General features: G+C 39.2%; 1 protein-coding gene and 2 non-coding genes across 13 annotated transcripts in view; all 3 read left to right on the top strand.

Moving 5' to 3' along the window:
• Window positions 1–14,607, top strand: part of Cep295 (centrosomal protein 295) — a 36,684-nt gene that overhangs the window by 18,715 nt on the left and 3,362 nt on the right. For 7 of the 11 annotated variants that reach the window (XM_028763322.1, XM_028763325.1, XM_028763331.1 and 4 more), the window contains 12 exons: window positions 402–623; window positions 2,287–2,379; window positions 2,513–2,616; window positions 2,936–3,070; window positions 3,257–3,354; window positions 3,614–6,998; window positions 8,152–8,311; window positions 8,414–8,557; window positions 10,949–11,101; window positions 12,296–12,408; window positions 12,831–12,933; window positions 13,292–13,537. In XM_028763322.1, the coding sequence (XP_028619155.1) occupies window positions 402–623; window positions 2,287–2,379; window positions 2,513–2,616; window positions 2,936–3,070; window positions 3,257–3,354; window positions 3,614–6,998; window positions 8,152–8,311; window positions 8,414–8,557; window positions 10,949–11,101; window positions 12,296–12,408; window positions 12,831–12,933; window positions 13,292–13,537 (4,956 nt within the window). The remainder of the gene's footprint in view (window positions 1–401; window positions 624–2,286; window positions 2,380–2,512; window positions 2,617–2,935; window positions 3,071–3,256; window positions 3,355–3,613; window positions 6,999–8,151; window positions 8,312–8,413; window positions 8,558–10,948; window positions 11,102–12,295; window positions 12,409–12,830; window positions 12,934–13,291; window positions 13,538–14,607) is intronic. The other 4 variants (XM_028763330.1, XM_028763329.1, XM_028763327.1 and 1 more) reach the window with 3 other exon arrangements.
• Window positions 12,486–12,565, top strand: LOC114617815. Its single transcript, XR_003710878.1, has one exon. It is a non-coding gene; the product is annotated as a small nucleolar RNA U2-19 (small nucleolar RNA).
• LOC114617814 lies at window positions 12,675–12,744 on the top strand. The gene has a single exon (XR_003710877.1). It is a non-coding gene; the product is annotated as a small nucleolar RNA U2-30 (small nucleolar RNA).

Genomic DNA, 14,607 nt, shown 5'->3' on the forward strand with positions numbered 1-14,607 from the left:
GCTTGACTCAAACACTAACCTTAGTCACAAGCTAATTGGGAGTTATAGCACTGAACATAAAATCTTATAGTGCTTGACTCAAACACTAACCTTAGTCACAAGCTAATTGGGAGTTATACAGTCTGCCATCACCTAGCAAGCAGAGTGTCCTCCTAAGATTTAAGCTTGAAATTAGTATATATGTATTATGCTATTGGAAATGGTCTAAATTTGAATTTAAGTTGAAAGAAATTATACTTGATTGGTAAACTAAGACAAGTTATCATTGTTGAATATACTGCTAACCTTTTATTGAAAATAAAGCTGTGCTTTTGTTTTAGCTAAATAATTATAGCAGTGACTGGGTGTAAAGGTAGCACAATTTGCCTAAATGTAATGAAGTTATTTTTCTCTTTTTTTAGTGCCCTTGGCAATGAAGACCCAACAAATTCCCTCAAGAATTCTTTTTAAAAGATTATTAAATAAGATTCGAAGTCAAAAATCTCTCTGGACAATTAAATCCGTGTCTGAGGATGAAGGTGAGGTGACTGAGAGCATCAGTGAGATTGAGAGTAAAGTACCAAGCATGGACTCGGGAGCCGTTACCATGGAGGAGAGGACAGCGTTCTTTAAGCGGGAGCAAGGTGCTTTCTCCACTACTCTGTCTGATGGCACATTGGTAAAAGGATGGATGCTAATACCTGGGTTTGGGGCTTAGAACAGTGATAGAGCTTCAAAGCCCGTGTTTCAGCCTGTATTTCTGGCAACCAGGAGGCGATGGCAGGGGTGGAAGTGGGAGGGTAGTAGTTGACTCATGTATGAAGAAACAAAGAACAGGGGCCAAAAGTTAAGATATGGGCTGGAGGGATCGCTCAGTGGTTAAGAACGCTTACTGGGAGGGCAGAAGGGTGTGTTTTAAAACAAAGTGAGCAGAGAAAGCCTCACCGAGAAAGCACAGTTGAACAGACTCTGCTCCCATCCCTTCACAGCCTCTCTCACCGGCTCGCTCTCTGTAGCTCTTCCCAACAGGCAGTGTACTTACTGTATTTTGCTTATTTTCTTCATCTCTAACCCACTTGTAAGAGAGAAACTTGAAGATTTTATTCGTCCCTCTGTTCTCAAGACGCCTTGTGTATAAAAAGTACACAGATTTTGTTGAATTAGTTGGATAGCTTAAAGCAAGAGAGTGAATTCAAGAAGTCAGATATTTAAAGCCACGAGAATGGAAGTTTCTTTTAGAGGAAAGAATTCAATGAGAAGGTAACTTACCTATGACTACCCAAGGGATTGCAGCTGTAGAAGAAGTTGCAAGAGGCATACAAGTAGAGAGAATACAGTGTTGGAATCCCAATAAAAGGAAGCTGCTGTTGAATCTGTAATTACATTCTTTTGAAAATACCCTGCATGAATAGAATAAGCATTCTTCCCTTTCAGCTGACTACACCACTTGTCTGTGAGTCTTCTAGTTTCTTGAGTAATCCAAAAAGAGTATGTGGTGGGGGGGGGGTGAGTTTTTTGGTTTATTTTTCTTTCTTTCCCCTCACAGAGCCTTCATACATGTTAGTGTCTGGATAGATCTGTTCATTTCCTTCACCTGACCTCCTTTCTTACCTTTCAGCGACTGCTTAAAGATCATTTTCTCAGAGAAATCACACCTGACTCACTAATCTGATATCCTTGTTTATTTAATAATATAGCCCTTGTTTTCTTTATGTAGTGCCTGTTTTTAATTCTCTTAAGTTTTATGTAGTTATATGATGTTTTTGTCCTCCTTTCAAACTTTCAGCCTCCTGCCATTCAGCACAATATTCCTTGTCATCTACCATGCCGTGATAGGTGGTTGAATGAGTGGTCTGTGCAGAAGAGCTAACTTGATATGATAGGATTTGTATCTTACAATTCCTAGAATCTAGTTATTCTAGTAAAAATTCATTGATTTTTCTTTAGCTCCTTTTTAGTCTTTGATTTTTCTTGTAATATTTGGCTTTGGTTGGATGGTTAATGTGTGTAGCTAACCAAAAGAATATAGGCCGGTCGGTGGTGGCGCATGCCTTTAATCCCAGCACTTGGGAGGCAGAGGCGGCAGATTTCTGAGTTCGAGGCCAGCCTGGTCTACAGAGTGAGTTCCAGGACAGCCAGGGCTACACAGAGAAACCCTGTCTCGAAAAACCAAAAAAAAAAAAAAAGAATACAGAGCTTTCACTGAATGTCTACTTCATATAGATGAAAGGAGAATGATTGATCTGAATCCTGTTCATTTGCCTCCCTTTAAGTTTGACACTATCCTAACAGTGGTGTCTTTTACAGTCATGGACAGTGATAGACTGACGGTAGAATCTGGACCACTGAGTAGTGAAGATAAGCCATTTGTCTACAAAGCGGGTACTGGAAAGGAACAAGGTACTTTTGTCATAGCCTCAAATTAAACTTGCTTGGTTCTTCACATTTTTTCTAGTAAAGAAGGGTACTGTAGTGGATTCATCTTTCTGAATTATTGATGCTAATTTTTGTTTTTGTTTGGGGATTTTTATAGCAATCACTGTGTCTCCACCTGCCACAACTGTGGCTCAGAGTTCAGTCCTGCTTCATCCTCAGGAAGAAGCAGTCAGAATTCGAATGTTAGTAAGGCACAAACAGGTAAACACACCCTGGGGCAGCAAATTTGTTTGACCTGTGTAACATGTCTTAATCTATGTTTTTTCTTACAAACATTCAGGTGACAAGATGCATTTGGTCTCTGCTTTACACTCATTTGCCCCTTAGGTGTCTGCTGTGTGCTTCTTTCCACTTTCTCTTGGTTCTCCCATAATCCCCTTTGCAACACCACTGGCAGATTTAAGACTAATTTCATGGACAATCAGTCCTTTTGGGTGATGACATGTGTTTCTTTTTACTGCACTGTACGAACTTTTGAAAGTCTATTGCTAGTTAGAACAATAGTGTTCTCATTACCTAGATAATGGAGATAGAAGAACAGAAGCAGAAGCAGTTGGAATTACTTGAACAAATTGAGCAACAGAAGTTAAGGTTAGAAACTGATTGTTTCCGAGCTCAACTGGAAGAGCAAAGAAAGAAAGCTGATCAGCTTCAGGTAGGATGGCATTGGGAGGCCAGAAAGTATTTTTTATGTTCCACCCAACCTGATATTTTTCCTCTTCAGTTTGTGTGCTATGCCAGTGTAATTTGATCAGGTTTATTAGTAAGGTGTGTATTGAGATTTTGGATTTACCTGGCACTGTAGAAAGTGGTAAATTAATTTTTTTTTTTTAATTTTTAGGTTTGCCCTACTCCAATGTCACATAGTATGATTTCTGACGAAGACTGTCACAGGCAGATGATTCGTAACTATCAACATCAGCTTTTACAACAAAACAGGTATAGACCAAGTCATAATTTCTGTGAGACAGTGTGCTACATCTTTGGGATTTATTATTTGTTTTATATAAGAATCTAATTGGAATTCCCTTAAAAATTGCCACATTTTCTTCAAGGGCAGTGGGAATGTTAGTACTTTTTCACAGTAAATATGGCCAGCTTTAGATTGTTGCTTACAGAGTTTAATATGTAAAATTTGAGAACCTGAGGGGTTTTAATTACAAATTAGTAGTATTTGTTTTTTATTTGTTTTTGATAGGTTACACAAGCAGACTGTTGAAACTGCCAGGAAACGATTACTCGAATACCAAACTGTATTAAGAAGAAGATTCCCATCCATGTCAGCCGCATCACTGATACCTGATTCTGTTGTGTCAGGGCCTCCACAGCAGTCCCAAAAGCCGCCTGCTGCTTCAAACTATTGGGATCCAAGCCAGAGACTGAAACTAAGTCCTAGCAAATATCAACCTGTGCAACCCTCACAGATCCATGCATTAGAGCAGAATCATATTCAGGTCACAAGACAGGGTCACATTCCACAGAGGCAAGGAGAAACAGTTGTATCAGAGATGTTAGAAAAACAGTCTGTGGAGTCACAGGAACGTCAGTGGCAATTCTCTCAGGTGGAAACACATCAGAGAGACTGTGAGTTCATCCTTAAAGATTCTCATTCACTTTCAAGGACTCTGTCTTATGTTAGGCCACAAACATTACAGGATGCTGACCAAGTATCTAAACCACTGAGAGCAATAATTTGTCAAAGTTCAGATTCCCAACAGATATCATCAGAAGATAGTGAAAATTTATCTTCTAAGCCAACTGAACCGTCTTCTTTTCTCCCACTGGTACCTGAACGCCCTTTTACTAGTCTCCCAGTTAAACTCGAATCTGGAACAATTCAGACACCCTTTAGAACCTTAAACCAGTCTGTGAACAGTCAAATGCATGATCAGCCTTTGCCATCCTCAGAGACTATTACAGCTCAGCAGGGTGACTTAAGGTTTCTTCAAGAACAGTTAGAACTACAGAAGAAAGTTCTTCAGGAAAGACAAGAGGCTCAGGAAAAGCTGCTTTTATATACACAGAAAGAACTGGAAGAGCAGACTGGCCTCCCAGTATTCCTCCCTTCACCAATTGGAAAGATACTTTCTTCACTGCCCTCTGCCTCAGCTGAATCAGGAAACATCCAGACATCTTCGACAAAAAGTGATACCACTGTTTCCTCAGACAATATGGACAGGCTTTGGGGTTCTTCACAACCCATCTCATCACAGCATGCTAATTTAGAATTTCTCCAAGAGCAGTTCAGTGTTGAGAAGGATAACCTCCAGGCTAGGCGGGAAGCCCAGGAGGTCTTGTTTGCACATACACAGAGTAAGCTGGATAAAATTGTACGTTCTGAACAGGCTGGGTCTTGGCCACCTCAGGTGGCTCAGCAGTCATTTAGTTCACTAACATCGGCTGATACACAATCTGGAAAAATCCAGAAACAGCCTTTACCTACAAACAAGAAAGGGCTACTCCCAAGCCAGTCTGAAATCTCAAGACCTCAGGATGGATCTTCAGGTTTTCTACAGCAGACTCTACCTCTCCAGAATACTTTAAAGTTGCTTCAAGAACAGCTGACTATACAGAGGGGTATGATTCAGGCTAAACATGATGCTCAAAAGGCATTACTTTTAAATAAAGAAAGATGTTCAGAAAACAGTGAGGATGGGCCAGTAAATTCACTCTCCTCAGTGGTTGCTCAGCATTCAGATGCTTCTCCTGCAGTTTCAGAAGTTGGGCCTAAGAGGCTCCAGGAACCGTATTCATCTAAGAAAGAAAATAAAGTTCTCTCCAGTCATTTGATCACCCCAGCAGTTCAGGAGGAGTCTCATGGCTTTCCACAGCACAGCCTGCCAAGACGAGAACATTTTACATCACTCCAGGAACAAACACACATTCAGAGGGTTATACTTGGTGCTAGGAAAAAAAATCAGGAATTTGCTCACAAACAACATGAAATAGAAAAGGGACTCTGTTCTCAACAGACTGGTGCCTTGTCTTCTCCATCCCAAGGAACTGAATGGGAAATATCCCAGGAGTCTGTATCAGTCAAAAGTGATAGTACAGATCCCTTAAGCCATTTTAAGATTCCAGGATTTCAGGAAAAACTAGTTAGATTTTCACAACATACATTCCCTCTACAAGATAATTTGCAAGAACACCAAGAATGGCTAGACACAGAAAAAGAGAGCTTTCAATTTAGTCCTCAAACTCCAGAAAATCCATCTTCTCAACAGACAGGCCTTTCGTCCTCCAAACCCTCATTAAGACTGCCATCATGTGTGTCCTTGCCATCTGCTGACTCTGGTATAACACAGCAGCCTCTCTCAACAGAGAGTGACAGTAAAGTAATATCAAACCATCTTGAGATACCAGAACTGCAGCATAAACTCTTAAAGATATCCCAGCTCATCCAGCCTCAGCAAGACAGTTTGAAGGCCCTTCAAGAACAATTAGCTACACAAAGAGAAGCCATCATCCACTCTAGACAAGAAGCTCATGAAGAAACACTAAGAGAATGGAAGGAAAAAATATTTCCAGAGCAGGTTGGTTCATTTTCTCCCCTGATACCACAGTGTTCACTTGCTTCATTCCCTGTTTCTGACACTGAAAGAGCACAAGAACTGTATTCAACCAACAGTGACACCATATCTTCCGGTTATTCTGAGATGCTAGAGTTGCCTGACAGGGCACTGAGTTTCTCATGTACTCAGCAGGATAATCTGACTGTACATCAAGAACGCCTTCATGCACAAACAAATTTCTTTCATTCTACTGAGAAAGCCCAGAAAGGATTGGTGTTTCCCAGACCACGTAAATTTGAAGAGATGTCTGCTGAGCATTTTATCCAACCTCATCATGATGACTTAAAGGCATTTCAACAGCAGTTAGATATGCAAAGAGAAGCCATTAGATCTGGCCAGGAAATACAAGAGGAACTGCTTTTGCAAAGGTTAAATAAATTGGAGCAAAGGGTATCTTCCAAACAAATTAGCTCCTCTCCATTCTCATCCCAGGTAGCACTGCCAACTGCCAATTCTGAAGGGGCCTTACAGTCTTTCCCAGCCAAAAGTGATGATACTGAGATGCTCAGGTCCCATGATGAGTATCTGAGCTTTTCACAGCCTCTTCAGCCTCTTCAGGATAACGTGACAGAGCAGTTGGACTTAGAAACAGTATTTCATAAAGAACTGATTTTACACAAACAAAAGAGCCAAAACAAAAGTGAATCTCCTGAGCATTCCCTCCCTGCTTTGTTTCAGTCCAAGGAAGTAGAGCATCCATTCATTCCACTACCTTTTGAAGAAACTAAATCTAAAAGCATTTGTGAGTTGGTTTTATCTGAAAAGAAGCATGCAGCTCCTTTTAATGATGCTGTGATCCCAAGATTGCAGGACGGACCTTTAAGTTATCCCCAGCCTGCCTTAACTCAGCAAGATAACATGAGTCTTCAGAAGCAGCTGAGTCTACAAAGAGAAGCTCTACACTCTAGGCAAAAAGCTCAAGAAGAATTGCTTGTGCAGAGACAGACAGCCTTACAACAGCAAATCCAAAAACACAGAGAGACTTTGAAAAATTTCTTTAACGTCAGTCAGGTATGTTCTGAATTTAAGACTTTAGCATTACATAATAGATGTTTAAACCTGAGTCCATTTTAATCCTAAACCTACCTTCTTAGTTATTGGGACTGTGGAAATTAAAATTATCTGCAGTAAACATTAAAAAATATCCATCTTCATTTATAAGTTTCGTTGCAGTGGGTTCTCAGATAAAGTTATAAAAAGGGCTGCCTAATAGAATTCTAATAGTGTAGCAGTAACATTTGTATATGAATCAAAATCTGTGTCCTGTTTTTCCCTAAGTGACATATGATATAGCTGGTATGGTTATAGTCTCATAGAGGCCAGACCTACGCTTCTTACATTGAGTTGCTGAGAAGACTGGTGTCGTCACTCAGACACATATTTAGTTAGAATGGGTCTATTCTACTCTAGGCCACTTCTTAAGTTCCTTAGTGCAAACAATTCTGCAGCACCTAGATGTTCAAGAGGCACTTGAATCTAGAAGTTAAAATCTTAGAGTTGTTGAAGGAAAAGTAATGGGGGAAAAGGCAAAAGGAAACGTTTAGGTCTAATGTGTCAGCAGGTGCAGAGGAAGCTAGTGCTTTGGGAGTAGGGCTGTACCTTGATTGTACTTTGCACTGGGAGTTTTACTCATTGAGTGAAAAAAGAATTTCCTAGTTTTGATCTGTCAGTATAAAACAGATTGTTTATTCTGAACTATATTTGGAGATAAGGGTTTAGGTTTTCCTAAATAGCTTGTTCCACTGTAGAAACAGTTTTTGTTTGTTTGTTTTGTTTTGTTTTGTTTGTTTGTTTCGAGACAGGGTTTCTCTGTGTAGCCCTGGCTGTCCTGGAACTCTCTGTAGACCAGGTTGGCCTCGAACTCAGAAATCCGCCTGCCTCTGCCTCCCAAGTGCTGGGATTAAAGGCATGCACCACCACCGCCCGGCCACTGTAGAAACAGTTACAGGAACTTTGTAGTTACAGAGCAACAGAAGGTCATATATTTATGGTGCTTTCCAAGTAGAGCCCATGAGGTAGGCCACTACAGAGATGCAGGGAAAACCTGCTATAGTGATGGAATTAGTCATTCAGTTAAGGTTCTGACTTAAATGAGATTTAAATCTCACAGTTTATTCACTTGATCCCTTAACCCACATCCCCATTTCCCTTCCTGTTTTTTCAGGCATGGAATCCCACAGGTGAGAATGACTTGGAAATGCAGAAGATAGAACAGCTTAGAGGGTGGTTTCCTCACATCCAAGGCCTTACCTGGAGAGACTCAGATCAGGGGAGCTCTGGTGGTGAGCAGCCACATTCAGCAGATGTCCATGCTGAGCACAGTGGTAAGACGATCCCTGTTGTCTTCTGATTATACCCCATCCCTGCAGCTAGCTGGCTGTATATTCACAAAGTTTCATTTACTTAACCTTTTCTTGACCTGATAGGTGAGAGTCTGGGCAAAGAACTGAGTGGAAGAGCCTCAAAGCCACCTGTCTCCAAAGTTAAGTGTGTTTTTGACTTAAACCAGCATGAGCTTAGTACTATACAAGAAGTAGAGTCACCAGCAAGTGGCAGGATTTCCATGCCAGGTAAACAAAGTGATAAATCTTACTAGTTTGTTAGCTTTTTACTTTTTCTCAGTATGCTAAAATGTATCTAAGAGACAGTCTTTGAGCACTTTTAGAAAGAAAAACTGGTTTACATAAAAATGATCAAAAATTTGGGGACAGAAAGATGGTTTACCAAGTAAAAAGCATTTTCCTGTTCACAGACCTGACAGTTGGAGTTCAGTCTCTGGATCCCAGGTAGAAATAGAAAACCAACTCCTAAAAGTTGTCCTCTGACCTCTACATACATGCCATGCCATGCATAAAGCAACACTCACACATATCGTATATATATACACACAATAATAAATAAAATAGAATGTATTGAAGTACTTAAATTTTTGACTTAAAGAAATATAATACTATAACTAGCTTTACTGTCTCACATGTGGAAGGCAGTGTGTACTGTAACTAACTAGCTTTTTTCACATATGGAGGACAGTGTGCTGTGACAAAGTCTTTGCTCTCCCACATTCTGACACAGTGCTTTCTTTTATGTCTGCTATCTAGAAACGCCTCAAGGTGGGACCTGGTTCTCTTTTTCTTTTCTTATCTATTCTCATTAGTCTTTTCCTGTATCTGGGTGGAACTTTTTTGTTTTGTTTCTAGACAGGAGCTTGATATTTAAACCAGGCAGGCTTTGATCTTTTTCTTGTATCTTTAATAGGATAATTATGTCTAAAGTGTTGGCTTTACTAGTCATTAGAACAGATTTTTTTTTTTTACCACACTACTTTTATGTTCAAACACCTAAAAAAAAATTTCTTCCTGAAATTCTTAACTCCCTCTAAATTTTAAAGTCACCAGATAATTTTCTTGATGAATTTACCAGAGCAAATCTTGTTTACAAGAAAGTTACCTTTTTTTTTTTTTTTAATTAAAAAGGTAGGAATAGATATGAATGTAATGTTAATATCAGCTGTTTGGGTCAAGCCATAAAATAAAGTGCCTTGCTTTCTTACTGAAAGAATATGGAAAGGTGAGGAACCACAGACCCTCTAAGAACCCGTGCCCTGCTCATAGTAGGAGAACACATATGTTTCATGAAATGAGAATCAGAATTTTTTTACTAGCTTTGGAAGCTTTTTCCCATTCAGGAAATTAACAATTTACCTAATTTAGAATAATTGTGAGGAAATTCCTTCTCACTGATTCCTGTAGTTAACTGAATCATGTTTGCAATTATAAAAATGCCATTTTATCTAAAGGGAAAGTCACATTCCTTCACTTCCTCTTTAAGGGTTGGTGTCCTAATCCAATAAATCACTGTCTCTTACCTCTTTGAACTCTTAAAACTGCCTACTTTCCATTCCCACTCAATCCTGGCTGTCCTGGTTTATCTTTGTTTTTTGTTTTTCTCGGATGGCTGCAGTAATTCCCAGCATTTTCTTTTGGCTCTTTCAAGCAGAGTCTTGCAGTGTAGTCCATGATGGTCTGGAGTTCACAGTGTAGCTCAGACTATACTCATGTGATCCTTTGTCTCAGCGTTCCAAGTGTTGGGATTACAGATGTATGCCTGGCTAAATGAGGTCATTCATAAAAAAATGTCTTTACCCCAACAAAATGAAAACTATTTGAGGGACAAGTGAAAACTTTGCAGTGATTTTTAATCCACAAACTACAGCTTGTGGGTAGGGCAGTTAGAGGGGACACAGGTTAATAATTAAATTGAAAACACTAATCTCTGTTGATTTTCTTTTTCTCTTTTGTAGCTCTTTTCCTTTGTCTTTGCTTTCTGCATAATTTTCCTTAATTCTTTTATTTTACTGTTTCTTTGCTTCTGAATTTTTATTGCTTCTGAATTTATTGTCTAATTAGAGTTAACAGTCTTTGTTTTTGGCTCTTCCAACACTCTACCTAGGTACATCCTACTTTTGTTCCATGAATACAGAATAGGAATAACTTTAAAAGTTAAGTTTTTGTTTTGGTTCCATATTTTCTATTGGTCCAAATTTTTCCCCATCATATATTTTAGAAGCGTTCCTCTAAGTTCCTGCATATTTGCTATACTAAAAGGCTGGCTGGATTTTTAAAACCTATTATCTATATGGCCATTTTATATGACAAAGTGGCCATTTATACACTAGAGAGGTAGTTGAGAGGTTGAGCACTAATTGCTCTTCCAGAGGATTCATGCACAGAACTATTTTCATTCCAGTTCCATGGGATCCATTGCCCCTTCCAGCCTCCAAGGCACTGCACTTATAGTGTAGATTCATATAGGCAGGCAAAACACTCTAAACACCTAAAGTGAATATATCTAAAAACAAATGGCCATTTTAACAACTAGAACTCTAATCACCTGGAGTTTCTTTTTTTTTTTCTTTTTTTTTTTGGGGGGGGGTGTTTTGTTTTTGTTTTTTCCCTATTCAGGAAAAGCAGAGTTTTATCAAGACCGAGACCCATTAAGGGTCTCAGTAAGCCGAGAACAAAGTTTCCTGGGGAGCCCGCTGGCACATGATACATTTGGTTATCACCAACCACCTGCCCAAGAGAACAGCAAAAGCGACGACAGTGCTGAAGCAGGTAAAAGTTATGTAGGAAGTGGAAATGTCCACAAGGACGTGTGGACAGAAGGTGACTGTTAGGTTGTGTGTACTAGTGGTAAGTAGCTTTGGTGACTGTCAGTAATAGATCATTGAGGTACATAGTTGCTCTCTTGATTTATGCAAGCTGAGACGCACAGAGATCTTTCTGCCTCTGTCTTGCAAGTGCAAGGAAATTTTTTTACTGCCAAACTGTCAACCTGCAGTGAATGCCATGATGGGGAGTATATGAGGAATGATGAGTTGGCAACTTTGTAGGCCACGTTGTGAATACAGTGGTAGGAAAGCTACCTTCTAAAAGCTGTGGCATTGTAAGAAAGAACCTCATATATGACTCGTAAACATTATGAGTAATCTTAAGTCAGTTATTCCACCAGCCAGTGGCATCCAAAGTTAGTTTTGTTGCTTTTAAATGAATACATATAGATACTCAGCTGTAATATTGTTTGCTGACCTACAGAGCAAAGCTCCAATAGCACTTTATTCATTGTAAATAACTTGTTTTTGTTTTTGTTTTTTTGAGACAGGGTTTCTCTGTGTAGCCCTGGCTATCCTGGAACTCACTCTGTAGATCAGGCTAGCCTCGAACTCTCGAACTCAGAAATCCACCTGCCTCTGCCTCCCAAGTGCTGGGATTAAAGGCGTGCACCACCACCGCCCGGCGTAAATAACTTTTTAAGTCATTAACTTTCAAGGATTTTTTATCTTAGCTTGATTTAAACACAGATAATTGGTATATGAGTTGTAGTTGAAACATAACAGGACACGAGAGGCTTTCTGTTGAAGGGTTCATAGGAGAGGGATTGAGTCCAGCAACTGCTTTTTGTGTTCTAATTGAAACAACAGTATAGGACATTGTCAGTTTTGATATTTTGATATGTACTTTTGACTCTTCCAACTTTATAATTAATTTTAAATATTTTAAAAGAATTTTTCCCTTGACTAGTGTGACAACTACATTTTTTTTCCTTTTCTTAATGAGTATTCCCCTAGTAAGTATTATAGATGACAATAAATGTTGGCAATTTTTCTTTGGCCTGAGGTAAGGCAATTTTAAGAAGGTAAATAAAAAATAAGGTATAGAAATGCAGAGAATGACCCCCCTCTGGTGCTAAAATTTACGTTGTCTTAATTGTCCCTACTCTTACTTTGACCCCTCAAATTCACATTTTAGTTACAGTCAAGAAATCTGATGTTGAAGATCATGCAGTACTGAGTCACGCTATCTCAGAAGAAGAAGAAGAAGCATGTACATACCTGGGTCCACTTGTGAAGCCAAATGAGGAGGTCAGTAATACTACTTGGTGTAATTTATTAAGCAGTTTGTTAAAAACTTAGTCTGTCCTCTGAGATCTACTGAAGTGGATCAATGATGAAAATAGCCAAATCTGAGCATCAGAAGACCTTTCGGTCTGTTTGGTGCATGATCTCTATAGTTCTGAGAAGCAAAACTACAAAACAGCTTAAAACAATTAGGTATGGTGAGAGAAGGAAGGGTGGTGTGGGTGTGTGGGTGTGTGTGTGTGTGTGTGTGTGTGTGTGTGGTCATTTCTGAGCAATGATGAAAAGGTTTTAGTACTGAATTTTGTCACTATGAAGGTTCCTACACTTGACCTGAGCTCAGAATTGACAACTGGCAATGTAGATGATTTGTCGTTTTTCTAGATGTGTCATGATCATGATCTAATATTTCCTTTTAAAATTTTTAGGCTGAAACACAAGAGATTTCTCAAGAGCCATTATCATCAGTAACTGTTTCTACTGGAAGTTTCTTAAGTTATGAAATCACAGATTTGAGCCTCACAGATCCAGGTACTATCAGACTTTGTGAACATTTTTAAAGGAGCTGCACTGGCTGGACTGTAGTGTGGTAATGGAGGAAGCATAGCTTCTTCATGGTGTGTCCAGGGGATTAGGTTTGGGGTTGAAACAGTCTCAAGTCTACAAAGAAAAAAGCATCAGTGTTGAATAGAATACAGTACTGTGTGATATTCTGAAAATGACAAAGTCAAGTGTGCATTCTGATACATTTTCTCTCTGAACAGATATCTTGGTTCTAGCAATCTCAGCAATATATATTGCTATGACATATGTTTGTGAGGAAGTACCCAGATATTAAATTACTGTATTATAAATGTTAATTAAATATTTTTATTACATTCAATTTCAGAGTCATTTTCAGAACACACAGAGCATCAAGAGCAAGAATCTATCAATAAACAGGAAGAGACTGATCCTCTTAGTTGTGCAGTCCCTTCAGTACAAGTTATTTATCATCAGCAGCACTCCTTAGGTGCTCATAACTCCCTGTTGCCCACGGAGGAAGAAAGTACATCTGATCATACACATGTTCAGCAGATCATAGACAAGGATATAAATGAAGCAAATTTGATACCTGACAAAAAAGACTTGCAGGGTAAAATATTTTAAAAGAATATTTAACTTATTCTAGCTTAACTTATTCTTCCTTTTTTTAGTTTTAAGTTTTGTTTGAGCTTCATATTTCTTATGGCCTGCACATCATTTGTGCCAGATAATATTGAGGGCATTATGAGACAAGGTATCTGGGAGCACTGTCTAACTGAAAAATATAAAGGGGCCAGTGAGAAGATATCTTGGCATTTGTTTTGGTTAGGGTTTTACTGCTGTGAACAAACACCATGACCAAGGCAGCTTTTTAAAGAACAACATTTAATTGGGGCTGGCTTACAGGTTCAGAGGTTCAGTCCATTATCATCAAGCCAGGAGCATGGCAGCATCCAGGCAAGCATGGTGCAGGAGGAACTGAGAGTTCTACATCTTCATCCGAAGGCTGCTAACAGAATACTGGCTTCTAGGCAGCTAAAATGAGTCTTAAAGCCCATGCCCTCAGTAACACACCTACTCCAACAGGGCCACACCTTCTAAAAGTGCCATTCCCGAGCATATACAAACCATCACAGCATTAAAGGCACTTGCTATCAACCCTTGATGTAGCTGGCTGAGTTCAATTCACAGAACCTACATTGGTGGAAGGAGAGAACTAACTTCTAGAGGTTACCTCTCACCTACATACAAGCACTTAAGCACTATGGTAGGTGCACCATGGCATATACATGTGCATACACACACATAAATGATTTTTTTAAATTAAAAAAAAAAACAGCTTGAGGAACCTAATGAGGACATCTACCTTTGCCTTTAATCACTACAACTAATGCAGGGATTTAGGTGGGATTTGGAGCATTTGCCATTTTGGGACCATAGAGAAGTTAATTTATCTCTTTTATAAAAGGGGTTGAAATTAAATAAGATAGTACACACATCAACAATAGTACATGTGCCCCATCTACAAGGAAGAGATACTCGGTAATGAAGTAAAGTAAGAGCTCAGAGCTCTTATAGCTAAGTTTTCCCACGTAGTCTTATGTGGCCTGCCACTCCTTTTTTTGTTTGTTTGTTTGTTTTTCGAGACAGGGTTTCTCTATGTAGCCCTGGCTGTCCTGG

This window comes from Grammomys surdaster, unplaced genomic scaffold (assembly GCF_004785775.1).
Source record: "Grammomys surdaster isolate TR1022 unplaced genomic scaffold, NIH_TR_1.0 138, whole genome shotgun sequence".
NCBI classification, from domain to species: domain Eukaryota; kingdom Metazoa; phylum Chordata; class Mammalia; order Rodentia; family Muridae; genus Grammomys; species Grammomys surdaster.